The sequence below is a fragment of the Eleginops maclovinus genome, chromosome 16, assembly GCF_036324505.1.
Source record: "Eleginops maclovinus isolate JMC-PN-2008 ecotype Puerto Natales chromosome 16, JC_Emac_rtc_rv5, whole genome shotgun sequence".
Lineage (NCBI taxonomy): Eukaryota > Metazoa > Chordata > Actinopteri > Perciformes > Eleginopidae > Eleginops > Eleginops maclovinus.
This window is the reverse complement of record NC_086364.1, coordinates 14,067,689-14,095,463: the sequence shown is the minus strand read 5'-3', so window position 1 is coordinate 14,095,463 and position 27,775 is coordinate 14,067,689. Positions and strand designations below refer to the sequence as shown.

Below are 27,775 nucleotides of genomic sequence, written 5' to 3'. Positions count from 1 at the left end.
TATAATGTATTGATTAATACACAACACCAGCTGTTAAACAACATACATTTTACACATAAAATTTTATTTGAAGAACAACTGCATTTGAAAAAAGTTGGAAAGCCTTTTTTGTGGTAGATACATATTTATTTCACATATTTCCAAACAAACTCATAAACCAATTACCCTCAACACATTGTATCTTCACATTTCGAAAACCAAAGTATGGAGGCTTGATATGTGAAGGGATCAACAGTTGGTTCCTTAAACAAAGAAAAGAAAAATGTTTCACACACAAGCTGTTTTATATAATAGAAAATATGTAATAATGAGTAAATCTTTCAGAAGCTTTACCTGGACACTGTGATGTTCATAAATCTTATTTAGTATGGAAGTCCATCTGCTGCTCCCTGCAGGTGATACATGATCAATCAACAATACTGAAAACATTGATAAGATTTATTGTAAAATACAAACCTGTTTCTGTGATGGAAGTATACCGTCGTATAGATGATTTCTGCTCCTCCCTCACTCTGATGTCCCTCTTGTGTTTGGTAACTGTCACAGCTGAGCCAGTTGACATAGTCTGTGTTCTGCATACAATCCTAAAATATAAAAAAACATACATTTTTGTGGAACAATGAAGTCAAATTCTGCCTTTATGGTTTTAACATGAGCTTCAGTTTTACCCACAACAAAACCAATGTTGTGCATTTCCCCATCATGGTATCTGTCATACAGCAGACACTTAAGATAGGGATTGGAGTGCCTTTCTTTTGCTGAACTCTGTTGCAAACTGAACTGCAACAGATTGCCATAATTGTAATATATTGTAGACTATAATGCAATCTTGAATAACAAAAAAAATCACCTGTATTTTCTCCTCACAGTCTGACGTTGGTGTGCAGGTTCTTGCTTTGTGGAATCTGTAACACATGAACAGAATCATGACAATGGCCTAATCAATGCTGTGATGTACATCGGCAGACCCCTGAGCAAAGAATAACTCATTCCAAGGACCTCATTTGTGGTCTGTCGTAGTTTTTACCACATAAGGCCATGTTTATTGTAAACCAGGAGATGCTTTCAATCAACAATGGCACTTGCTAATGGGATTTGAGTTAATCTGAGGTCAATGGATGGGACTCATTACTTGATTCATTAAGTATGAGCGTTTGTATTTGCATGTTTCTACACATGTACTTTATCGCTGCTCGGTGACAACAAACAAAGTCTAAGACTTCACTCACAGGCCTCCCTTCTTAGTGAGTGTGCTCTTTTCCTTATCTACGTTTCAGAAATTAGATTTGTTACATTAATGGCTTCATCTATCTGAAAAAAATGAATAAAAGCTTACCTGCTGATGGCGATAAGAGCAATCACAATTAGAAGTACAGCAATAGCAGTAATGATAATTACATCTCTGGGGAGGGTTGTCCAATATGCTGTGAAACAAGGCAGTGGGCTATGTATTTTAGGGGCATCATTTTTAATCAATCTTAAAAAAAATGTTTAATTTGAGGTTCTTCTGGGGTCTTTTCTTTATACTATTTTTGATTGAAATCTATACATTCATACATATTCTTTTACAACACATGTCTAATATTGCAATTGCTATTTTCTTTCTGGTCTCACAACTGGTAATATTAACAATGTTAACCTACTCACCTTTTAGCTTTAAAATCACAACAGAGGAGTTTTGGCTGCCGTGTTTGTTGGTGGCACGGCATACATACTGGCCACCATCATCAGGAAAAAATACAGGCTTGTTTCTAACATCAATACTAAAGTTGGCATCTACTCTAAACCAGGTATAATTCTCCACTGGGGGGTTTGCATGGCTGCTGCAGATCAGGCTTACGTTTGTCCCGGCCTCTACCTCCATCGGTGTTGAACTTATGTCCAATAATTACATTCGACATCAATATGTATGGCTTCTGAAGTGGCTCCTGCGTGTGTTTTTAGAGAACAAGTGTATTTTCCAGAGTTTTTGGAAGTCACGTTGCTTAGATAAAGAATAGATCCATCATTTATGTTTTCTCCGTTCTTCAACCAAGTGAAGGCAGATGAAAGGTTACCGCCGTCACAGCTGTTCTTGCAGGTGAGATTCAAAGAGTCGCCCTGCATTGTTCTGTTTCCATCAGGATTTGTCACCGAGACGTTCAAATCTAGAAGAGTTAAGTATGGCTTCAGTTTCAAACCTGACAGACTGAAGAGATTATTCACAGCTATAGTAATGTAATGGAAAAGCAACTTACCAACAACCTTTAATGTTGAACCAAGTGTACCAGTCGATTTGAAGCTTTTGGAGTCAGTTGTAAACATGAAGATATATTGTCCTGCATCATTTTCCTTCACTGGGTGTATTTTCAAAGAACAATTGTGTCGATTGTCACCAATATAATTGAACCTCATGGGGACTGTTTTAAAGTTCCTGCCATATATGAAAGTTCCTTTGGAATGATTAGTCTTGACATGACCCCACCAGAATCCCTTCACTCTCAGGTGTTCAGGATAGTAAAAGGAGCAAGGGATGATAACGGAAGAGCCTTTCACTGAACAGATACGCTGCTGCTGATATATCACTTTACATGTATTGCAGAAAACACCTGAAAAAGATTGATTGATTCATATCCTGAAAGATTCTTATCATTTTAATAAAACATGAAATGAGATGTAAATGTTGTACCTACCTGCCAGAAACAGTGGAATCAGAGTCCATGTCAAGTTTATTTTTTCAATGCGCATGTTTTCGGTTATAACTTGAGTTGAATCATTAAGTTAAAATATATATATATTTGTGAAAGATATGCATGGACTGTGAAAGGCTGCACACTCTGTGTCTTCAGGTGCTTCTCAATCTGTGCATCTCTGTCAATGCTGTGTTGTTTCCTGAAATGGAAAAAAAAAAAAAAGCGAGCTCTAGGGTGACATGCACCTCAGCTTTTTTTGTTTCCGTGTGAGAACAAGCACTGAATGGAGAAAACACATCCTGTGTATAGCTGGCAAGCTTATGTTTCTTTGATGTGGTCTGAGCACAGTCATTGTCATGAACAGTTTCAATACTGTATATACAGGGAAGGAAATAAGTATTTGATCCCCTGCCCCCAATTGTGTTAGTTTGCCCACTTACATAGAACTGAATGGCCTATACTTTTAATGGTAGGTTTATTTTAACAGTGAGAGACAGAATATCAAAAAGAAAATCCAGAAATGTACATCAAAAATATATGCAAAAATAGATTTTCGTTTAATGGTTGGAAATAAGTATTTGATCCCATTGCAAAACATGACTTAGTTCTTGGTGGAGAAAGCTTTGTTGAACAGCACAGAGGTCAGATGCTTCTTGTAGTTAGTCACCATGTTAGCGCACATCTCAGGAGGGATTTTGGTCCTCTCCTCTCTGCAGATCCTCTCAAAATCATTAAGTTTTGGAGGCTGAATCTTGGCAACTGGAATCTACAGCTCCCTCCACAGATTTTCTATGGGATGGAGGTCCGGAGACTGGCTAGGCCCTCCATCACGTTAATGGGCTTCTTCTGTAGCCACTCCTTAGTTGCATTGGCCGTATGTTTTGGGTCATTGTCGTGCTGGAAGACCTATCCACGTCCCATTTTCAGTGTCCTGGCTGAGGGAAGGAGGTTATCAGCCAATATTTTACAATACATGGCCCCCTCCATCATCCCCTCAATGCGCTGAATCGCCCTGTCACCTTAGCAGAGAAACACCCCCAAAGCATAATGTCTCCACCGCCATGCTTGACGCTGGGGATGGTGTTCTTGGGGTCATAGGCAGCATTTCTCTTCCACTAAACACAACATGTCGAATTGATGCCTAAGATTTTGGTCTCATCTGACCACATTACCTTCTCATAAGCCTTCTCTGAATCATTCAGAGGTTCTTTGGCAGACTTCAGACGCCCTGTACATGTGCCTTCTTGAGCAGGGGACCCTTGCGGGCGCTGCAGGATTTTAACCAATTACAGCATAGTGTGTTACCAATAGTTTTCTTGGTGGCCATCTGCCTTGAGATCAGTCCCTCCTGTGTTGGCTGACCCCTCACCTTTCTCATGACCATTGATGCCCCAAGAGGCGAGATCTTAGATCGTGGAGCCCCAGACCGAGGGCAATTGATGGTCATTTTGTGCTTCTTCCATTTTCTAATAATCAAACCAGTTGTCTCTTTCTCACCAAACTGCTTGCTGGTGATCTTGTAACCTAATTTCTTTGTAAGTGGGCAAACCCTCAAAATCGGCAGGGGATCAAATACTTATTTCCTTCACCGTACTGTATATTGACAATACCTTTATTAGTTAGTGGTGAAAAATAATATAATACATCAGACTTATAGAGCTTATGGTGTATAATAAAACATCTTAAAGACTGATATGTGGATTTTCACGTTTGAATAATCTGAAGGCAACAATGTGTGGTCTATAAATTAATTATAACAAAAATGTCTCGAGTTTTTTACTACCTGCTCTGACTAATTTCATGAGACTTGAATTTAAATATGTCCTAATTGCTTTTGTGACAAATAAGACAGCGCTAAAAGTTAGTCATGAGTGGTGGGTTTATCCAAGGTGCGTGTGTAAATCACCCCCTCCTGAGCCGTTTGCGTTGACGAAAGTGTGAGGATGATCACGGGGTCCCTATAAAGACTGAAGCGGTGAGCGGTGACCATAAGGACCACCAGAGAGTTAGAGGTGCGCAGGAACAAGCTTGAAAATCTCGACATGGAAATGAACGCTAAACTCGTGCTCCCAATCGTGATCATCTCCGCGCTGGTGGCTTGCAGTCCGACGCAGGCATGGTACAAGCAGGTGGCTGGTCCAAGCTACTATTCGGTGGGCAGGGCGTCCGGATTGCTGTCCGGTATCCGCAGATCACCGTACATCAGGAGAGCCGAGCCGGACTCCTCAGACAGCGACGAGCTGGCGACCAACAGCGTGTTTCCTGAACTCGCTCAGAACAATTTCCTCCGAAAGACGATGGTGAGTGGGGATCTATTTGATCATGGCAACATCGGGTTGGATGGGATTGCCTTTACGCATTACGCAGGGCGACAGGTAACTTGGCGAAGAGTGCAACAGTGTAGGCTACTTTTCATCCAAATTACAAATGGTAAAGATCATATTGGCAATCTTTAAAAAGAAAAAGAGCACAGGATTAAATACACTATTATATCAATGTATATATTTTTTAAAAACAAATATCCTCTACATCTCCACAACTCAGCACCATTGAAATGACTATGCACTATTAGAACATGTAAAGATGAATAAGATGGTAAAAAGTTGATTCAGAACAACTTAATTACAATTTAAAGTCCTGTACATAAGGGGCTCATTACAGTATGTAGCAGAATGGCACTTTTAGATATTTACATAATATTTATTACTGAGGCATACATTTAGCATTTAATCTAGCTGGTATGGGTCGAGATCATTTCAACGATATTATATCCTTCTTTTAAATAATAATAAATTACATTCAATTTATTAGCTTAATGTTTTTTAAATGTTAAATCATTCGGCAAAGTTAGTAGTAAGTGAAACCGTCAATAGTATAGAACAAAGGGCAGTGAAATGGAAAAATGGAAACATTGAGGTAGTAAATAGTAAGGCGTCATTGGGCTGTAGTGAGATGAAGAGGAGAAAAATAAGTATTGTTATTAGTTCCATAAACACCTTACTAGCGTAATTTTCTGCAGGAATATACAGTACGTTAGGGAATCAAACATGGACTAGTTTAGGTTAATCAAAAAGGTAACGTGTGTAAAGAGCATCATTTATATTTTTGTCTCCTAACAGCCTGTTTGCATCAAAGACATCACACCCGACCTGCAGAGCTGTGAACTCTTCCAGGAAAGCAAGGGTTCGTTTAAGTGCAAAGCAGACGTCCTCCTCACACTGGACTCCGCAGACTGTGCAGGAGAGTGAGCCATGAAGCCGACATCTGGGCCGGATGATGAAGACTACTTATTTATAAAACTGTAGGCTATCTCTCACTTTTAGAGTGAGCTTATTTTGACGCCATGTTGTATTAGTTAGAAGACATGCTATTTTTAGTTTACCATTTCACTTATTTATTATACAAGTCTTTAAAACATTAATCTGTAAAAGTAATGTATTAATGTACATTTTTGATCTGAGATTTCATTAATAAATGAATCATATTGCAACCTTGTGTTGAATGTACTTAATGCGAAACAAATCAGAATGTAATTATATTTTTTTCAGCTTACATTCTGTACACCAGCACACAAGTTCAGTGTAGGGTGATGACAAAACGCAGTACATGTGTAAGATTTGAACCAGAACAACTTCTTTAAAAAAGGTATAATTTACATTCATTTATCAAACACATCTCTAAATAAACATATGTGTTAAATATGGTGATTTTTTATTCTAACTGTAAAAGAAAAAGTGAATGGATAAGAGATTTCATAAATAAATCGCTTTTTAAAAAAAGGCCATCCATATCAATAAATATTTTTATTTAAAATGTCTTAAAATGAATTCGGGACAGTTCAGCCTCATAATATTTACCTTATTAGCTGCATAAATAAATTATGTATAAATGAAATTTTAAAAAAGTAAAAACATTTTTCACAGGAAAACTAAATAAAATTCACTTCAAAGTTATTAACAATTTCAACAGCCTTCAGCAGAATTATAGCAGCTGGACATCAGCTACATTGGCCTTCATGACCTGCTCTATGACCATGTGGAAGACCACCTTCACATTGGAGGTGTCTGTGGCAGTGGTGAAGTGGTGGTACACAGGCTTGTCAGGACTGCTGTTACACGAGGAGAACATGGAAGTTATGTGGTGGGCTGCAGCATCCACGTCACCATCTGCTCCTGGATGAGGATCAAGGAAAAATATTGACAGATCTTGAGACCAACAGAGTTCAGTAAATTGATGAGTTCAAACCCCACATACCCAGTCTGATTCATTAATATCGATAAAACAAGAACATGGCTTACAGTGATTTGTACTTCTGTACAAAGGTTTTCCTCCTCAATTCCAAAATTCCCAATTAAAACATGATGCAGAGTTCACCTGTCAGTTGCTGCGACTGAGTTGGAAATGTGCATGACCATGACAGGCCAGAATAAATTATATACAAACAGAAAGAGGACTGTGTGAAACATCTGGCCAGAAGGAATTCTGATTACCCCACAGACCGAAGGTATCCTTTGACACATCCAGCAACAAAAAAAGAAAAAAGAAGACACATACAACCAATTCCTAAAGGAATTTGAGGCTGTAGAGAATATGTCCAAGGTGGCAACCAGAGTAGTAAGAATTGAGCTCACACATCATACAAACTTGAAAAAAAGTCTTTGTTACCTTTGTAACCAGAAAGGTAAAATCTCAAGTGTCTTCCGGAACGTAGGATCTTGTCCCGGAGAAGGTCAGTTTTGTTCATGAACAGAATCTGTAGGAGAGAGGGGGAGAGAGATACACCAACATTGTAAAGTTTAATTTAATAGTGTACAAAAACTCTGTAAAGTGGCTAGTACTACCTTGTGGATTTTTGCCCCTGCCACGCAACAGTGTTACATTGGTACTATTGTCAAAGGCTGTTTTACAAGCATAACATTAGTTTGAAAGTTTGAAAATAAGAAATGACAGCATCCCCCTCATAAATAAAATTGAATTCCCGTAGTGCTGTATATAAACAGATTTCAGGATACATCCTGTGAAATGAGGACATTATGAATCCCTCCACTCACAAGGGACACAGTACATACATAGGAAGTATCCTGCTGTACATCGAGGCTTACTAAACAGAAACCTAATGCCCTACAGATCAATTAAACTTGGTTTGCCAATTATACGCGTCAGACACAATCATAGTCAGTTTGTGTCCAGTCTGTTTGGCATGAAAGATTACCGAAAGCTCCACTCAGTGCTTCAGTGACCTCCAAACATTTAGATGAGTTTTAAAAACAGACATGTTGGACAGTAAGAGCATAACACACAGGCAAGGCAATAAACACATAGCTCTACAGTATGCAAACTGTATTTTATTTTAAGCATACTGCCGTCTGAAAAACATGCAGATAAACTTACCAGTGAAGTGCTGCTAAAGACTGTGCTGGTGCAGATGGATGTAAAAAGTTCAAGACTTTCCTGCAGTCGATTCTAATAAAATTAAAAATATGAAAAGGAGAGGCAGAGAACTACATTATAGAAATTACATTTATATTCTGAAGAAAGAAAAAAAACACTTGATTTATGTGATCAGGCAAATTGTCTTTTTTATGACATGCCTCTGAAGGGTCCTCTGTCTGCGTCATATCATAGCTGCTCAGGGCCACAACAAACAGCACAACCTGAATACAGTCAAAGCAGCTGAGCCACTTCCTCCTCTCACTGCGCTGACCCCCGACATCATACATCCTGCAAATAAGCAAAAACAAATCCATCCATACAACGAGTTGCTTTTAACTGGTCACAGACAACTTGTGCATGAACATAGAAAAGTTTGCATCATTGTGCATGACCATTTCACATGCGAGTAGTCACATGAGCACATTATAATTAAGGAACAATAACAAATAAACTATATAATAAACTTGATTTAAACAGCATTTCTTAAAACCAACTTAAAGTGCTTTTTGTTTATAGTTTAAACCGGAACAAAACATTTCATGCCTACAATAACATTAAAGCCAACAACTAATAAACAACACAAGTAAATAAAATCCCTAAAGGCAATATAAAAATGGAAAGGAATAAGACATGTTAAACAAACATGTGCTTACATTGATAAAAAGCATAATTTTTTTCTCAATGTAGTATCAAAAGATGTTTCGGATTTTGCAAGATCTAACGTAAGAGTTATATGAAAAATAAAACCTTATATGATAGGCAAAATAAGAAAATAACCCTCAATACAAAATGATAATGATAATCCAAACCCATTTCAAATATTGGGGCAATCCATTTCAAAAGAGATCTGGCACTAAGTGAAGTGGAGGGTCTTGCTGACACAGGTAATGAGTTCCCATTTGGGCCAGACAGTCTCCAGGTGCCTGATTGCAGTACTCATGTCAATGAAGGCAATGAAGCATACTCCGGGGCAAGAGTCAGGTTTAACAAGCTAGGGGACAAAAAGCCTCAACTGTGGCGTTTGACTGTAATAGTTTCTGCGTTTACGAAAGAAAGAAGTCCACACCTGACCACAAGAAGGCTTTTAACGTTTTCCTATGCAAGCAAGAACAGTCCTTGAAACGTATACAGGTCAGAATACGAAAGAAAATATCGCTATTGAATTTAGCAATCAAATGGAAACTAACCAAGACATAAGACTTGTTCACTTCAGCCATCCTTATTATTGTGCTATGTCTGTTCTCAAGAACACATTATCTTCACTCAAGCACAGTGTCTTCCCAAAGTGTCCGATTTCTTTTTAAAAGAGTGAGAACCCCTGATCTAGATCATCATTTTAAAAGATGTACTTTTGTTTTGTTGAGAAAATACTTCTTGAAATGGTCTAAAAAGAAAGCGTTATAAAATTGTCCAATTATTTCACATCTCTTAAGTGAAGCATTGTGATGCAGTTCTAACTACGAAGAAGTGCAACATAAATCAGGTCATTATCTGTATGGATTAGATTTCTTATAACAAGCCACACTGAATGCCTTCACAGCACACGGTGGAGGGGAATCCTGAATGGTTGCTTACTCTGAAAATAAAAATGGTCCAATGGGAAAGGAACGTGACTTTTGTTGTATGTTTTATGTCTACACTTCCTTTACATGCGTGTTATAATTCCTGGAATAACCAGGCAGAGTGAAGCCATTAATATTTCATGTCTGCGTCATGCTCAGGCAGGGACCTCAGGCAGCTGCCTCCCTCAGCTCAGGAGGGTTCAGCTTTTTTCAGCGACCCTTCAAGAGTTGGTGCCGAGGCTGAAGCTCCAGAGGCTCAACAAGCAGCTAGCTTTGACAGCAGAAATTGTAAAGAGCGTAGACCAACTCTATGAACAGTGAAGGAAGTCTGCTGGAAAAGAACACTAAAATCCTTGATAAAACCAGTTTCAGTGAAAAGTTACCATACAGTTTGATACAAATTAGAACAATCCAAATCACAGTGTACACCTTTCAATTCGGCATATAATTAAAATGTCGGAAATAGATTTACCCTTCCCAATCCTCCTCTGGTTTTATTTTATTTCAAATTTTCCTTTCTCAACCACTGCTTACCGGAAGATAACGTCCTGAAGCTGAAACTGCGTCTCAATGATTCCACAGGTCCGCACTCTCACCCTCAGAACATCGGTCTCCATAGGAACATATTTGGGAGAAATGATTCGACTCATGTTCTCGAAGAAACTGGGGAGGGAAGAAAATGAGAAACTGCATCAACTAGTGGAGACTAGGATCTTAAAAAGTCAGTTAGGAGACACACATCCAGTTTTTGCTTTTGAGAGACACATACATGGTAAGGAAGTTAAAGCGAAGTGCAATAAGTTTACACAAAGTCTGCTAAAAAGGTGTTGGGGAGTATTAGAGCAGGAAAAAGTATTGCCTGACTCCAGAGGGAGATGCTTGAACTCTGATAAATTCCCTTAAGTGATGGTACTTTTATCAAGCCGACATACATTGAGTTTTTGATAGGCAAAGAAACGCGTAGATGGAAAAAAAATAACAACATTTGTATCTTTTGCTTTCTAGCTGTCAATCATGGGTTTGACAATGCTATGAGAGTGAAATGTTAAAGTTATGGAGCACTTTTGATCTATAAAAACTCAAAAGCTTTAGTCAAAGCACCAATATGTGCCGTAACCTGCCCTCTGTCCACCAGGTGTGGCGCTCTAGCAGCAGGAAAGTGTATTATGTTAGACCTTTGTTGTATACATACACTTTTTAATATTGATTTAACACCATTAGTTATGGTCAAGTAAAAATGTTTGTCATGTCAGGTATTACAAAGTGAGACTTGCAGTAGGGTCATTGGTTGAATGAATCTACATTCATGAAACCTTTCAAGGTAATAAAAGGTTTAAAATACAGGTTGAATCTATCGTTAATTCCCTGTAACTTCAAATTTCGTTGCAGCAACATTAAGAGTTCGGTTGATGCCAAAGCTAATGTCCAAAAAGTTTTTTTACACACTGATATGCCTTCAGGTCCTGCAGAAGTCAAGTGTCTCACGATACGTACAATCCAATATTTCTGGAGGGAGAAATCAGTGTGGGGTCCAGCCGAGTGAGAACACTGCAAGACTGCTAGTGGGTTTCACATCATCCTCCAGCACCAAGACTAATAGAGTTCTGGTATTGTATCCGTCACATCATTTCTGTCAGTCTGGTAAGCTGGAGTATCTTTAAATAAATAATTAAAAATGCCATTTAGCTAAATGTGTCCACACTTCAGCTAATGATCCACACTTCAGCTGATGACACAACACACACTCAGCAGCAGGATCCATGCAGAGTGGGTACGCTTGGATTTCATGACACTCACAGGCCGTTTTTTTCTTTTGATAAACAAATTATAGGGCACAACTACTGAAGGACACTGGTTGGAAAAAAAATCGGTTCTGCTAGGATGTGTGTTGGCGATAATCTGGCAATTTGTTTAATGATACTATTTATTATATGGAATTCTAGTGCGATACTGTGAGCAAGGTTGACATATCGCCTTTTTTCTAAAATTTAATTCTAGGAAACTTGCTTAGTAAATACCTTTTGAATTAAATTGCTTTTCTAGAAACAGCTTGGGTCCATGTTTCCTTCCTGTCAGCTGATGTTATTCACTTACACTGCAACAGCAAAAATCTAAAATATATAAATGTAGTTAATGGGTTCCTTGCTCTGCAACAGGACATTAACTGGGAGATATTTTGAGTGTTTACAATTGTTAAATGGTCTCTAAAGAACAAACAGTGAGATGTAATGTTTGAAAATACAGTTATATTAAAAACTTTAAATTAAAAGCTAATGCTACTTCAACAAAACCTCTACAGGAGTTCCCCCTCACCCAACAGCTTCACACATATGATACTGTTGACTTCTTTCTCATTAAACAAGACTCTTTAATGAAGTCCCTTTCATCTTCTCCACCCTAATTCCCATCTACCTGGATATCTGCAAACATTGCTTTTTAATTTGCTCCCAATTAGGCATCCCGATCCACAAATGTCACATGAATAATTTCCTGAAGACAAGGTTTTTCCAGCACCTGCTTTACTGATGCTCTGTATTGATAAGGTGTGACGACACAACTCTTACTGTGCATAACCCCCCCATCCGTCATAATTGGTCACTTAAGGTCATTCTACTCACTACAGTGCAGAGTCATTCAGTTCAAACTCGTAACCTCTGGCTGCAGCTGCCCGCACCCCTTGATCACCCCAAAGTGCACATATGGCATGAGCCACGAAAGGAAGCAGCTCGTCGTCGTCCCCCAAACACTGACCGCAGGACAAGATGGAGCGAGCATGCATCTGTAGTAAAGGACAAAAGGTCATTAGATAATGACACTATATACATTTACATTTTAAGTCAATTATGTCATTTTCCTCCTCCTAAATGAAAAATAATATAATGCCTTAAGGTACAAGAGGACCAATATGTTGTGGATTTCAACATCAGAAGTTATAAGGATTACAATCCAGATCTTCTCTACTCACAAATGTAGTGTACAGATGGAGACTGACATCTAGTGTGACAAAGAGGCACTGCAAACAGAAATAGTCTACCACCAAAGCAGATTTTTATGTTTAATCTAAAACTGTGTTGTCATTCCTTACCTTGTTCTTCTTGTTAGCAAGGTTAATCCTCAGCATCCCCATTCCTCGAAGAACAAACTTCATAGAGGTCAGCAAATTGTCTAGTACTGCTGGCTGTGGAGGGAATGACAATCAACCTTTTTCATCATAACTCAGGTGCTTCAAGTTGTTTTAGATTCTGATTGTTATACCATTTTAGGGTGTTAAAATGAATGCTCTCCAGTACCTTGAAACTTATGAGCTCCTGTTTGGAGAAGCCATGACTGTGGATTATCTTAATCTGTTTGATGAGGGTGCTCTTTCCACTCTCTGCAGCTCCTAACAGACAAACCAGATAAAAATATTAACTTCAAAAAGGCCAACAGGCCTACTTCAGAGAAACCTGATGCATTGCAGTACTGTTCAAATGCTTTTAACTTACCGAGCATGAGAATTTTAACCACATTCATCTCAGTCCTGGCTTGCTCAAAAATGTCTTGCTCTATTTTAGAGCTCTTGAGTTTAGCCTTCTTGCCCTCTTCTGTGATATCCGGGCACATTCCCATGCAGGCCTGAGGAAGATTTTCATTTTGACATGTATGATTTGGGACTACTTTAAAATAAAAATACTCCTCAAACTAACACACATTTCATTTGCATAAGACAGTCCTGAAAAAATAAGCATCAAGAAAACATTTTCTGGCATTTGTACCATAAAGGTCATCTTAAAATAGTCCAATGTATTTTTCTTTATATTTTTACTAGCTCAAAAGAAGCTTACGTGCCTCCTTTAATGGCAGGCTAGTTCGTTTATTTCTAATAAATTGTGTAATAGATGTAGAGAAGTTGCCAAACTTACATTTGACAAAAAGTTTTACTTGAACTGTAAACTTGAAGCTTTACTCCATAGATCAATTTAGATAGGAAGGCAATTTACAAGTTAGAAAAAATTATCAACCAAAATCATGGTTAGTTTTACCAGAAAACATTTATAAATGAGTTGTACAATTAGATGAACGCTTTACCTGTAGTGGGACTGGCAGTATACTTAGACAACAAAACATCACGGTGTCGTTTGATTCACAGCCTGAACTGCCAACAAAAAGAGCTAGCAACACACGGAAGGGCTAATTAGCTTAATTGGGAGCATGTGTGCACAGCCTGTCTTTTGAAAGCGGAGCTGCTCTGAAAAGGAAGAACAGCTTTTCTTCAAAATAAGAGCATCATTTCACGTTAGTGCGCACACTTGTAAATATACTGGAAAACTTATTGGGCACATGCATGGATGATTTGTACTTTTAATAGAGTATTATTTCTTTGCCGTTGCCTCGCTAAAAAAAACAACAATACGCCACCTTCCACCACCGCTTGCTTGATGTACTTCATAAAAAGTTCTCTAGATGTCACTCAAAGCATTGCAGCATGCTTGAATATCACCGGTAGAGGCCAGCATGGGATATGCTTCTGATTAAACAGACATTCACGTTGATCAAAATGCATAGGCACCTTAATATTTTTGGGAAAAGCTTTCAGAACATTACTATTTACCAAGCTGCTACTGAAGCAAATTTCTCTTAATGGCCTGACATTTACCAACGTGACTCATTGATATGATGCAAAATACAGAGCATTTTTGTGTCTAAAAAATCCATACTTTGTAATGTAACCTAAAAACGCCCTGCTCAGTTCTCTCAAAAGCTGTAGGAAAAACATTGACATTGAAGTGTTTCTATAACAAGACATTTTCTGTTTCAGGGAAAAAGGGATGAAACATAGCCTTTCAGATTAAAGTGTTGTTATTACCAGCATTAGTATACTGTAGTCAGGGTTCGAAATAACGACACGCCCGCAAGCCCGGGTCTAGTAACTTTCTTACCGGGCTAGTAACTCTATGCACTTGCCTGCCCGTGTGTCTGGCAATTTTACAGCCCCTTTGCACGGAGCGTCTATTACAAGCATTACGGCCGTCATCGCGAACCTATTTTTGCTATTGTAAACCTCTCTTGCACAACATAAGATTGGTCTTATTTCGCACACGCTGCATTCGTGTCTTAATAATTTGTTTATTCAAATGTTTTTGTCCCTTCTGATAACCCGTAGGGTTCATGCTGTGTGTTGCCCACGATAACATGTAATAAAGTTAGCGTTCAATCTTATAGGTAAGCCACGTCATTTTACGGTGAACATAATCTTGGTTTTAGAAGTTAAGGTCACACAGGAGTATATTTGTAATGAGTTTGCCTGAATGCTAATCGTGTACACTGTTAAATGTTGGGTGATTTGTATAACTAGCACTTTTAAATCATTTGTAAAACATAAAAAATGGATGGAGATGTCAATGAGGAGATGTTAGATCTAGCAGTGACATACGGTGAGGTTCGTGGCTGGCGAGGCAGACACTTCCACTTTCAGTCAGATTTACGAGTAGGCCTATCTTAATCACTATAAAATCTGCCATTTTGACGAACAAGGTCATAAACGTCAAAGACATAACGTAGCCTCATAACGTAGCTCAGATCAACGGCAGAACAAGCATAACCCCGACTGGTGCGCTCTCGCACGTCCCCCTCATTGAGGCAGAGCTAGCTACTGTGTTTGCCTCCCTTCTGCGTTTTCACTGCAGTTGATCTAGTAATGGCCCTATTCACTTTTGATTTTATTTAAGGTTTGTCTTAGGGATTTCGCAGATTATTATACAAAAAAACTCCAAACTCCATACACCCACCATAATAATAATAATAGGCCTATAGAAAAAAAAATGACTATAACAAGTCAACAAGTTTAGTAGTCCAAGGGCTTGGCCCTATACCACATTTAGCTCTGCCTCCTCTGCCTCCCCTGACTGCAAGTCTGTGAGTAATAGTAGTAATATAATCAGAACTAGCATTAAATGTACTGTATAAAGAATGAATAAATACATGTTCACAATCAATCTTATAGATGCTGTGCAAGAGAGGTTGACAATAACAAAGCAAAATCATGCTCCGTCAGTGGTGTGGTCTCACGCCTAACCAACCACCTGAAAAGAAAAAGAAAATGGATTTAAAGGAAGTGAATAAGGCATACGATGCCACTAAAAGGAAACGAAGTGTAGTGCCTGCATGGAAAGCAGAATTTCCTTGGTTGATTGTGGACGAAAGTGAAACTTTATTCTGCCTGCCATGTCAAACTGTATACGGCCCCCATGCTGAAACCCAACAACAGAGGGATATCTTCAGAAAGCGAAGTCAAGGTTCCTTTGTCAAAGGGTGTCAAAACCTGAAGCATGACACTTTAGTCTGTCACCAACGATCTGACGGCCACAAGGAAGCCCAGGAGAAGTATGAGGCCAGGAATAAGAAGAAAGGTGAGAGCATAGCCGAGAAGACCATTGAGACTTTGAATACTAAAGTATTTCAGAAGCTCAAGATACTCTTCATAAATGCCCACGCCCTTGCCATGCACTGCAGACCAGTTTCTGATTTCAAATGGATGTGTGAGATGGATGAGAAGAAGGGCCTGGATCTCGGCAGCACCTACAGAAATGAAAAGAGCTGTAAGGAGTTTTTGGTTGCTATAGCCGAAATCACCCGTCTAGCAATTGAAGACAAGGTAAAGAGTGCTAAGTTTATCACAATAATGTCCGACGGATCAACAGATGTCTCTGCCACTGAACAAGAGATTGTTTACTTGCACTTTGCAGTGGATGGCAAGACTCACTGCAATTTCCTTGGACTTGTACAGTGTGACAAACCAGATGCCAATGGCATCTATGATGCTATAATGCAAGCTGTAAAGCTCCCGGGGATCCCAAAGGAAGAAATGATGAAGAAGATTGTGGGATTTGCTGGCGATGGGGCGGCTGTCAACACCGGGAAAAAGGCTGGGGTGATCGCTCTCATGCGGGAAAGAATCAGTGGAGACATACTGATGGTGCAGTGCATGGCCCATAGGGTGGAATTGGCCTTCAAAGAAGCCATGAAACAAGCCTCTTTGTTCATCAAAGTCTATGTCCTCCTGGATGCTCTGTACAAGCTTTACAGGATCCCTAAACAGGCCGCTGGTTTGAAGGCAGCTTTCAGTACCACCAACATCTCCAAGATCTGGCCTGTCCGAGTTGGAGGAACACGCTGGGTTAGCCATACCCACACAGCACTGCAAAACATGTTGCGTGGTTACCGTGCAATTGTTCTTCATCTCAGTCAAGTAAGACATTTGATAATAATAACATGTTATTAACAGCCCGATGAATTTTCTGTTGCATGAATGATATCATCTGATATCCACTGTGGCAACATATTGAAATACATTTTTGTAAATTGAAATTAAAAAAAATATTAAATGAATTGCAGGTTGCCACCACCAGGACAGCTAGTGGTATGCAAGCAAAGGCAAAAGGTCTCCTGAAAACGCTGCGCTCCAAAGATGCCATGACTTTTGCCCACTTCCTAAGTGACATTCTGGCCGTTCTCTCCAAACTGTCGAAGACGCTGCAGCAGAGAGAAGTTTGTACCTATCATGTACATGAAGCACTGAAGGCCACAATGACCAGCATCAACAAATTCAAGGACCGGTAATATAGATACATTGCTCATTAAATCATGAAGTCATTTCCTGCTCTAATTAGTTGTTTAACCACTTGCTTATTTACGTAAATGCTCTTTGCTATTGCTGGTTCTTTTGTAAATCACAACTGTTTTATGCCTTTATTTTTGGTGGTGATGGTTTTGGTGCTGGTTTCACTATTTCAGGGCAGGACCTGAGCAGCGGAAACTCCAGCAGGGAGACTGTAACTCCTTTGAAGGTCAGACCCTAACAGGGGTAGACTACTCTTCAGGCCAGATTGAGAAGGTCGTTGAGGCATTGGTTGGTTCACTAGCCCGGAGATTCAGTGACATGGGAGGTGAAGTCCTCAAAGCTACAAAAATAGCGGACATGCAGTCATGGCCTCAGGAGCATGAAGATGATTTTGGGGATGACTTCATTGGAGTGATTATCGACCACTACAGGGAGCACTTCGACAATGTTGGAGTAGATGTAAGTGCAATCGAAGCAGAGTGGACCTCCCTCAAACAAGCATTGTACGAAAACCAGGGGAACAAGATTCACTCCATGTCCTGGCCATCTGTGTTTGAGCTTTACAAGAGCACGTTTCCAAATATCCTGCATGTAATTGATCTGGTCTTATCACTCCCTGCCGCCACCTCTGAGTGTGAGAGAGGATTCTCTCAAATGAAGATTACCAAGTCCCAGTACAGGAATAGACTGAAGGCTACCACCATGACAATGCTCATGACAATTCAGCTGCACTCAGAACCTACAAAGGATTTTGATCCATCATCTGCCATTCACCAGTGGAATCAAAACCACAATCGCAGACCCAACTTCATGGAGGGAAGAAAGAAAGGCAGAATGGCAGCTTTGGAGGGAGCCAAACAAGTGCAGGAAGAGATTGATGGAGTTGACGGAGTGGATGGTGCTCAAATGGTTGCTGAAGCTGCTGGGGGTGCAGTAGTTGAAGCTGAAACCAAGGAGATAAACTCTGATGACTCAGACTGGTTTACAGACATGGAGGATAATGTAGATTCTGACGATGGTGAGATGGAAGATAGAGGTCTTGTTGGTGAGGATGAGGAATGATTGTGGTAGTCTGTTGTAGACCAATTACTACTGCTATTACAGCAAGTATTACGGTTTGTATTACCATTTTGCCTAAATGAACTGATGTTGATCGTTTGATCCACTGCTAATATTGTTCATGTCCCCTGTTCTCAGTCTGTTGTTCTACTTTAATAAATTATTGTTTGTAATCTGCTGTGTTTTTTCTTAGAAGAAAATGTAAAGCGCTGTCACTTATCCCAGCCTAAAGTATACTGATAATACAATCATGCCAAAAATAGCTGAAAACACAAATACAAAATAACAATAATGTCCAATTTGATCTTTTCTGAGCTGAAAGTCCGCCAAATCACTTTTTTTATTATTATTATTATGAAAATTGTGGTGTATGATGTGAAAACGTGATGCGCGTGCCTACGACATACATTGATTTGCTTGGTCTAGTAACTTTACACCAGGGCTAGTAACTTTTGAAAGTTACTAGCCCTGTGGTCTAGCTCCTATTTTGGCCGAATTTCATACACTGCTGTAGTCCAATCAGTTTCTACAGTATTCATCAACTGGGAGATTTCAATAGCACAATACATTATACTCTACTGAATACATTCCAACTTGACATACAGACATATTATTAAGCTTTTTTGTAACAATATGAAACCATCTATACAATAGTTAATGGAGAGGATGTGAGTAAAATATACATTTACAAAAAATATAGTATTTAATCCCATTTGATATAGAGACAGATGTTTGTTCAAGGCTCAATGACAGTAAAATATCTATTTCATGATTAAGTTAACGTCACTGAGCATCTGTCATAGTCCTCTAGTTATACTAAGAAAACGAATGATTAAAAGCAGTCTCTTAGAACTCTGTAGTGTTTCTATATATTAGGATAAGGAGTGTTTAAAGAAAAATTACAATTCCACTCAAAAGGCCAGTCGTGCAAATCTGGACAGTGTGCATTTTTGAGTTAAAAACCTGCTGTAAAACCTGTAAAACAGAATAGTTCTGATGACTTTCTGAGCAGTCAGTGCAGTCTAGAGAAAGGTTCTGATATGTACATGAGGTCCCGGAAGAGTTTCAACACTTTCTCACAGTCAAACAACCCAAGTTAGATTCAGTGAAGCAATTCTCTAGTGGTTTTAGCATCATCCAGAGAGCCAGTCATCACTCTATAATATACAGTACATACAATTTATAAGTAGATAGATCAGATGTGGGTCCACACCCATTGCTGGGAAAAAAGCAGCAATGGGTATTAATTAATCAAATCACTTCCTTGTTACAGTTTAATGCCTGCCCACATCTTAACACACACTTGCCCTTCATATGTCCAAATCCCAATATATTTCTGAAGGCAAAAAAAGGATATTTAGAAACACAGTTTTGTCTTTCTTGCTCCAACCTATACAGTCCATAACTTCATAGTTTGTACATGTGACTGACATGAACATGTATTTGCATATGCCGAATATAATACACAGAAGAGCCCCACACACAAAGAAACACACACACACACACACACACACACACACACACACACACACACACACACACACACACACACACACACACACACACGCACACACGCACGCACGCACGCACACACACACACACACACACACACACACACACACACACACACACACACACACACTATATACCTGATGATCACACAGCAGACTTTATCCTTCTGGCTATAAACGGGCTGCTCTAAGGACTGCTGTTATCAGCCAGGATTGTTGTGTGGAGGTTAGTCATACATATACAGTAAGAGCTGATTTCATTGTACATGAGTTTAGATTAATTGTCAGTGTTGTGTTGAGTTTAGACTAATGGTCAGTGTTATGTTGAGTTTAGACTAATTGTCAGTGTTATGTTGAGTTTAGATTAATTATCAGTGTTATGTTGACACTTAGTCGATGGTGCTTGTTTACACGGCCTTCCTACACGACAGCCTGGACTCTTTCTTTAGTTTTCTCCTCTTCTTGCCGCTTCATGGCCTGGATCACAGCAATCTCTTTGGCCTCTTTCTTCTGATTCCTTGCTTCAAATAGCAACCTGGATCCAAAACAAATAAAATCGAAAATAAGAATCAATCTGATGTGATATTTATTACAGCAGTAGTAAAACTATGTGCCAATTTATTTAAACTAAGAACAATATGTTTTTGACTTGTGGATATAATATAAAATGGTCTATTTATGCCGATTGGTTCACCTATTTTTGATTATTCTTTGTACAATGGCATCTGTCGTAAGGCTGTTCCCACTGTCAACAGTCCGCAGGATTTCTTTTCTTCTCGGCTCCTGAAAATGAAGGAAAAAAATTCCAGATGAGTGAGACTCATCATCTCTGCAGATCACAGTATTTTATAGAGATGTTTTTCTTTTAAAAAGCTGGCTATGACTGTGATTAGGCTCTTACAGCATAAGGGTCAGATCCATCCTTGTCAGGATATATTACTGTCTTCCCATGGCATACAAGATCCACCTGCATTTAAGCGAAAATGTTGCTGTTTTAGCCATCCTTAATAGAAGAGAATATATTGTGATGAGAGATACATTTATTGCTTGTATTCACCTTGAAATGGTCCAGTAAATCTTTTGTGACTGCAAATGGCGCACCAATCACCACTTCTGACACGTACTGTAAGGATGCACAAATAAATTAGAAATCAATTGCACACAAATTGTTAGCAGACCAACAATAATTCTACACTGTTTTGATGGTGGAAGAGGAACCTACTCGACAAGCCAGCACGCTGAGCGTCCTCTCATGGACATTCATGATGGGGTAGTTTTTCCCTTTGTAGCGGTTCACTTCCTGACAAATATCAACCAAGAGAAAAAGCAAAAGGGAGATGTCAACACTAGACTCAGGCAGGCAGCCAGCATAGGTGATAATAATGGGAGGTGACTCACCTGATCAAAGTGCAACCCAACTATAATGTATGGCTTTTCTGCGAGCTTATGCACTGCTTCCAGGAAGTCCACATGGCCAATGTCTTAGAGGTGACAAGTCAAGGACTAGGCATTTAAAAAAAGCTGATGATTTATTTGCAACAAATGATATAATTATGTATATTTTAAACTATGTGTGCATGATACCACTGCTTTACAAATGGCAGTTAGTTAAGTTCAATTCAGAAATCCAATAATATTTAGAGTGAGCTTCTCAAAAGATACGGAAGAGGTCAAAGGCTCCTGCCACGTAGATAATTGTGTCTCCGGGTTGGGGCTCTTGTCCTGAAGCAAACTGGATGATTTTCTGTGAAGTCTGCAGGAACTGAGACACACCTGTCCAGGGACTGTGGCCCTTCTGACCCTGTGACCCCCGTAATCCAGAAACCACCACAATGAGTACAAGCAGTGTGCCAAAAATAATCACAATGCTACATCATTGCCACCTATTGGTGCGAGTAGCAACGTCACATCTGCTCTATAGCTAACACAAGGCTGTCCCACAAATCCCCACCACATTTATTCAACCATCGCCAGTTCTTAAATGTTCAAATGCAAAGCGACCCTCTACTGCCATCACACTATTTAAATCCCCAGCATGTTGATTCTAAGCTACTTGAACCACCCAGGGACAGAAGTGGCATTCACTGTTTTATTGGCAAGGCCTGCAACTTGATTATAAAGTGGGTCCCCAGTAGAGGCCTTTGTGCAAGAATGGTTGACATCTGGACATATAACCACGTTGACCACTTGAATGACAAAACAGTTGAGGAGGAGGAAGCTAGAGAGCAAATCATTTAAGATATATTATTGTTGAACGTTTGGCAGTAAGCCGAGGGTTTGTTACCTACCTTTCCAAAGTTGTCTGTGTGCTGCTGATAGTCTGAACTATCCTAAAAGAGGAAGAAATGATTGTATTAGGTGTGTGTTGTGTACTAAGCACATACAGGGACAATAAGGTTGTACTCACTATGTTGCTGTGGTGTGCTTTGGTCATCAGTAGCATCCTGCCGACCAGATCTGTAGTTGAAACTCCCTGGGTTCTCTTACACTCCCTGGAACAACATAATACACAATCAACAGCTTTAGAGACTCACACAGAACATCTTATCCTGTCTTATCACATCTCCTGCAAAGGGAACTCACCTGTACCGCCCTGACTTCTTCACTTCTTCGTATGTGTCTTTTCCATCCACTGTTAGTGTTATATCATCTGAAATAACAACATTAATGACATACGAGTGTAGAAATGAATCAAGTCCTGGTATATCAACTATTTACACATAAACAAAATCAACATTCTACAAACATTCTTGGAAGTGTTTATGACTTTAGTTGTTTTTGTATCTGAGGACATGAGGTGGTGATATCCTGTACCTCCGTGCACACAGAAGTCACAGTTGTACTTGTCGAGGGTCTGGAGGGTGGTGACGTAAGGCGCTCCTTCAACGACCTCATCCACCCATTTTATGGCCCGCACCATTTTGTATCTTTCAGCCTGAGTGAAGACGGGAGGACCCTTGTGCTTCGCGATCTCACCTTGAAAACAAAACATGTACACGTAAAGGAAACTGTTGGAAAAGAGAGACATAATGTATTATCACTTATGCAGAGGGATAGATTACTGATATCTGCTGGCAAGGACTACGAACTCATTTGGGGTATCATAGTTTCAGAATAGTGTCCCATAGGAGAGTGAGGCAAAATCACTGAGTCGCTGAACTACTGTCACAGCTAGGCCAGCTAACAATGGGAACATAAGCAGAGGCTACAGGAAGCATGGCTTTCCAGACCCAGCAGATACAGGCTGAATCGTGCAAGAGAAGAAACGGAGCCTCAGAGTTGGTAATAAAAACAGCATGTGCAGATGAGCTAGAAACAAATACTCCAATTACTTATCATGTGTCCTGACATCCTTGGAGAAAACTGTGTCTTTCTGTGTTGCCTCCATGGTGAACAGATCAATTTTAACAAGGAGAAGATTACTGAAGAATTTAGGTTCAAAACATTTGTTTACAAACTTTCACTTGACATGTGCACTCTAACCCAAGTAGTTTCAAACACACTTTTTTTGCTGCAACTTTTCTATTTCACTTTTGATGGTATTAAACATTTACTCAAATTGATCAAGAATGTTCTCCAGTTTTTGATTTTTCATTCAACATTCAGAATGCAGAGGTTTTCTTTACAAATGTAAAGTAGTATTCCTTTAAAGGGAAGGCTGTAATTCAACATGTGCTGTAAGTACGGGAGGGACAATAACTCCATAGATCTGAGTCTTACTATCTGTGTGTACTCCAACGATGAGGTAATCTCCCATGGCCTTGGCCTGTCGCAGCTGGTTGGAGTGGCCATAATGAACCATGTCATAGCTAGAAGGAAAAGAAGATAAGATGTCACATTAAAGTTATAGCGAGGTAGTGAGTTACAGGAGCTGTAAGAAAAAGCCTATCTTGACATATAGTAAAAAGGGTTGGTAGTTGCTTTCTTATCAAAGTACAACTATTTTTCAGTACACAATGCTTGATTCCAGTCAAACACATCTGGAGAATGAATCATTGGGATGAGTTTTACAATGTTATCAAAGTTAAAAACGGCAGCTTCTCTTAAACACTTAGGTAGTGTATTTAAGTACACCAATAACTTATTCTGTCAACTTGCAGGAAGTTTGACAAAGTAATAGAAGAACTCCATAAATCAATAAAAAGCAATCACCACCTGATATGTATGCAACAATCTTACAAAAACATTCAAAATTGCAGATATTCCTGATATTATTATTGACCCACCAATGTAATCATGTGTTCTGATCAAAGTCTAAACATAAAAGTCAGTGTGTTTTTCCTCTCGTCTCACTCCACCCAGGCTATGGTACCATCTGTAGATAATTAGATTAGCACAGATTGGAGACGGAGATTGTAACATGGTAATCTAGCATAGTAATAGAAAACAGATGGGAACTAGCCTTCCATCACTTGTACTACTGCCAACAGCTGACATCAGTCATTTTTCTTTCTGCTCTAATTAAACATGAGCAAAAAAAAGAGAGGAAAGTTTGATGACTGATGAAAGTGACCACAGGTGCCACGGAAGATGCATCAACTTGATTAAGATCTGATTACAGAGTCGTGTAGTTACTGTAGCAACTATAACCCTCGGCAAATCTGTGAGAGCAATTCAATTGAAGATTCCCAATAATGACGCACAACTTTTTTTCAGATGGCTGAAGTCTAAAAATAATGATTGAAATTGGCATCTGTGTCCTCTGTAGTACATTAAATTACACGTGAGTTCTCCCAGGAGTCAAGTGCAAAACACCACTATAAACGGCATTTTCCAAAATCAATACGAAAACAGATGAGCGCTGCCAGAGCCGCAGTATGTACACAGCCACAACAGTAACAGAATCCCATGTTGCTTTCAGCCCCAGGCTATGCTAATGAAAGACAGCATCTGCGGTGTCACTATTCACAGCCTGACGGAAAACAGCCTGGACTGCACTTGAGTGTATTGTAACACAAAAACAACCATTACCATACTGCAGGGCTTGTCTGTGTGATTCAGTATCCACTACTTGAAAAACACAAACACAGGCTTGTTTAGGAGGACGCAAGATTCTCTGTGTCTTGTGCTGTCAATGCGTGAAAATGGGATCCACGTGTTCAGGTCTGAGGGGATAGTGCAGGGTCAGAATAATGTAAGGGGGAGCATTTGGAGGTGGATGAATAAGAAAACTTGGAGACCCAGACAGAGTTATATAAGGCCAGGAGGCTGCTTTTGTGGGTGTTATACTAGCTGGATGCCCAACATGTGTTACCGTATTCCTGTTGTATTTTTTAGCAGGGTTGGATCATGACTGTGGGATAGTGAAATATTAATTAGCTTAGCCTGATAACGGACACCTCAACAGCACCTCTCAAGAACAACACCAGACAGACACCTGTAGACACAGTGATGACAAATAGGTAGGAAATACCTTTTAAGAGAGTACGAAAATGATATTCTTGACATTTTGGTGAAGTTTTTATGTCAAATTCAACATTAAAATAACTTGAGAAAAGTAGTGTATTTGTTTTTTATTGAATCATTTGACATTCACTGACATGTCTGGATAAAATCCCATCAGCAGAATCACAGTGAAAGTGGACCTTACACTCTAGTGATGATGCTTCCCTGAGAACTGATCTTTAGCCCCCATCACGTCTTTTCATTGTGACGAATCATTGCTTTGTGCAGAGTAGAAGGGGCAGGGTCAAAGATGTCTCAACAGATGAAGTGACTATGCTCTTTTCTTGGAATTTTCCTAACATACTGCTGACAGTGCTGGGTGTCAGTAAGAGCGTGGTGGTGTCCAGCAGGGCTTTGGGAAACAATGTGCTCAGTGACGAGATACAGTGGCCGGAGCAGGTGTGGGCCGGAGGGGGTTGGAGTGGGTTAATAACATGGGCTCTGTTGACATTGGCTCTCTTTGCATGCTCACCCCACCGGTTAATATTCTGGCATCCCAAATATTCTGCAACATTCCATCAAAGCATGGACATGCAGCCCCACCTAAATAGTGGGAATTTTACTAGAGAAAGACACCATAATCCTGGCCTACATGCACAGAAATTCAAAACATTCATTTAGCTGCATCATGGAGTTGGCATTTTAATTGATCAGTTGTATGGCTGCAGCTAAATTACATTCACTATCAATTATTAGTTTTATGCATCATGAACATCGTTAACCGTGCCATTTTTAGTTTCAAATGAAAGGCATTCAATCACCTTGATTCTCAGAGGCTGGAAACAGCATCTTTAATGAGTAATCGGTGGTCGGTTAGCCTTGCCCTTCCCACAGCTGTGTTAACATTAATCACCTCTATTGCATTAAAGGCCACACCTGGTGCTCTGTAAGCACCTTGCTCAACATATCATATTGTTTTTTTTTCCCATTACACTGATGAAAGAAGACACCTTGTTTGTGGAGGTGTCATTATGTCTTCATGAAAGTAACACCTTGAAGAGTCAAACTAAGTAGGTTCCGAGTGGAACTGGTAAATAAGTGGTCTGAGGTGAATGATGTGTTATTGTTCTGGGTTGGAACATCTCCGTCAATCAATTGTAAATAAATATTGTTTGTGTACATTATCATTGTGCGTGTAGGATATTCCGTTTGAGTTTGAAGAACAGGTGTTACTAACAATGCTATTCAGTTATCACAGCTACAGTGAGCTAGCATACAACATTCCTGAACCCTGAAACTGAGTAATGACGCATGTGCTGTAATTAATCCGGTCTTAAAATGTATAAAATTGACATGGTCAGACATATTTACCATCGATTTAAAATCATTTTGCTTTGCCTCCTGAAGATCAAAATAAACTTAAACTTCATGTATCACCAGGTTAACATCTTTGTGGCAGTAGGACCTTCTGGGTTTTGTCTCAAAGTTTAGATTTGGATTATTACACGTAGCGAAGCTATCCTTAAGCTAACACTATTTCATACCAGTATGTGTCCGTTATAATGATTTTCATTCATTAAATGAACTGTTTAGAGGATGAAGCAGTCAAACTTTGTGGCCACATCGATAGATTTTTGTTACAAGATATGTGAAACTTTACACTAAATTCAACATTTAGCCACCTTGATGATAATGGTTTATTGATTTGAATAGTTTTGTTGCCTGTAGTAATTGTAAAAAAAAAAAACTGTGTTTGCCTCTTTTATTGATTTGGCAGACACTTTCATCCAAAGCACTTCCGATAATGTGTTTTTGCCAGATGGAGTATTATCATTGCTGTTAATAGTAAGACTCTATCTACATGACAGTGGGTTGTGATACAATTCAGCAGTAAAGATCAATGTAAATCTGTCCTGATGTACTGAGGAGGACAATTGAGACTGTGATGCCCCAGTGATAATTTAAAATAAAAGTAATGCAATGTGATAAAACATCTTGATCCACTGAGACTATGTGTATGGTCATTGCAGCTCTCATGGTCTATATACAAGAGAATATTAAATTAAAAGTTTTGTGTACACTGATGTCTCTGGAGAATGAAGCAGCAGTCATGTGAGAGCTGTGTAACCTACAGCAGGCCTGTCCCGGTGCTGGACGATAACACAGGCTGACACATTCATTCACACGGGCTCGATGTACACGAACAACCAACGTTGTTATCATCTTCCTTACACCAACGTTCATCCGGTGAGCTACTCACCAGCCGTCACACCACACTCGGAATCTTCGCCTCCTCTTTTCGGGACTGCAGGCTGCAGCGCTGGGGGTCGTCCCTGCGTCTTTCCCCGCTGACGTGCTCACTTGGTGGTTGTGATGACCGTTCTTGATCATTGTGAAGCTGATGAGTGATCAATTAAAGTGCAACTGTATCCACAGAGCGAACCCCTCCAGTTAAGATGGTGACAGTGTCAGTTGCGTGCCCCGTTTCAGTGCAGGACAGCCGGGTTGTGTGTCCGCAGCAGCAGCACCAGAGGCAGAAGTCGTGCGATGCGC

The 27,775-nt window shown here is 39.6% G+C and overlaps 4 protein-coding genes and 2 long non-coding RNA genes across 7 annotated transcripts; 2 read left to right on the top strand and 4 right to left on the bottom strand.

Moving 5' to 3' along the window:
* Positions 1-103: 103 nt before the first annotated feature.
* Positions 104-1,863, bottom strand: LOC134878540 (uncharacterized). The gene is made up of 6 exons (XR_010167690.1): positions 1,648-1,863; positions 1,337-1,424; positions 851-905; positions 457-584; positions 334-389; positions 104-242 (listed from the first exon to the last, which is right to left on the bottom strand). It is a non-coding gene; the product is annotated as an uncharacterized LOC134878540 (long non-coding RNA).
* Positions 1,864-1,898: 35 nt separating this feature from the next.
* LOC134878541 (uncharacterized) lies at positions 1,899-2,827 on the bottom strand. Its single transcript, XR_010167691.1, has 3 exons — positions 2,673-2,827; positions 2,238-2,588; positions 1,899-2,147 (listed from the first exon to the last, which is right to left on the bottom strand). It is a non-coding gene; the product is annotated as an uncharacterized LOC134878541 (long non-coding RNA).
* A 1,820-nt stretch (positions 2,828-4,647) lies between these two features.
* On the top strand, positions 4,648-6,127 carry LOC134878488 (neuropeptide B-like). The gene is made up of 2 exons (XM_063904537.1): positions 4,648-4,972; positions 5,792-6,127. Exons 1-2 carry the CDS (start codon positions 4,715-4,717, stop codon positions 5,918-5,920), a joined length of 387 nt encoding a protein of 128 aa, XP_063760607.1. The 5' UTR covers positions 4,648-4,714; the 3' UTR covers positions 5,921-6,127.
* A 426-nt stretch (positions 6,128-6,553) lies between these two features.
* On the bottom strand, positions 6,554-13,893 carry LOC134878244 (guanine nucleotide-binding protein G(o) subunit alpha-like). Its single transcript, XM_063904151.1, has 10 exons — positions 13,736-13,893; positions 13,153-13,282; positions 12,958-13,049; positions 12,753-12,845; positions 12,286-12,446; positions 10,202-10,330; positions 8,264-8,393; positions 8,064-8,135; positions 7,338-7,425; positions 6,554-6,844 (listed from the first exon to the last, which is right to left on the bottom strand). The coding sequence occupies exons 1-10, from the start codon at positions 13,772-13,774 to the stop codon at positions 6,654-6,656; spliced, it is 1,125 nt and encodes a 374-aa protein (XP_063760221.1). The 5' UTR covers positions 13,775-13,893; the 3' UTR covers positions 6,554-6,653.
* A 646-nt stretch (positions 13,894-14,539) lies between these two features.
* LOC134878242 (zinc finger protein 862-like) lies at positions 14,540-18,833 on the top strand. Its single transcript, XM_063904148.1, has 3 exons — positions 14,540-16,895; positions 17,042-17,262; positions 17,441-18,833. The coding sequence occupies exons 1-3, from the start codon at positions 15,690-15,692 to the stop codon at positions 18,327-18,329; spliced, it is 2,316 nt and encodes a 771-aa protein (XP_063760218.1). The 5' UTR covers positions 14,540-15,689; the 3' UTR covers positions 18,330-18,833.
* On the bottom strand, positions 18,623-27,775 carry LOC134878243 (ethanolamine-phosphate cytidylyltransferase-like). 2 transcript variants are annotated; one of them, XM_063904149.1, is made up of 13 exons: positions 27,483-27,775; positions 23,558-23,646; positions 22,652-22,813; positions 22,421-22,487; positions 22,245-22,329; positions 22,127-22,167; positions 21,500-21,648; positions 21,236-21,318; positions 21,060-21,137; positions 20,895-20,960; positions 20,739-20,804; positions 20,532-20,620; positions 18,623-20,372 (listed from the first exon to the last, which is right to left on the bottom strand). In XM_063904149.1, the coding sequence occupies exons 1-13, from the start codon at positions 27,611-27,613 to the stop codon at positions 20,258-20,260; spliced, it is 1,221 nt and encodes a 406-aa protein (XP_063760219.1). In that variant the 5' UTR covers positions 27,614-27,775; the 3' UTR covers positions 18,623-20,257. The 2 variants fall into 2 exon arrangements, with proteins under 2 accessions (XP_063760219.1, XP_063760220.1); XM_063904150.1 differs by having other exon boundaries at positions 18,624-20,372; positions 21,500-21,638; positions 22,126-22,167; positions 27,483-27,774.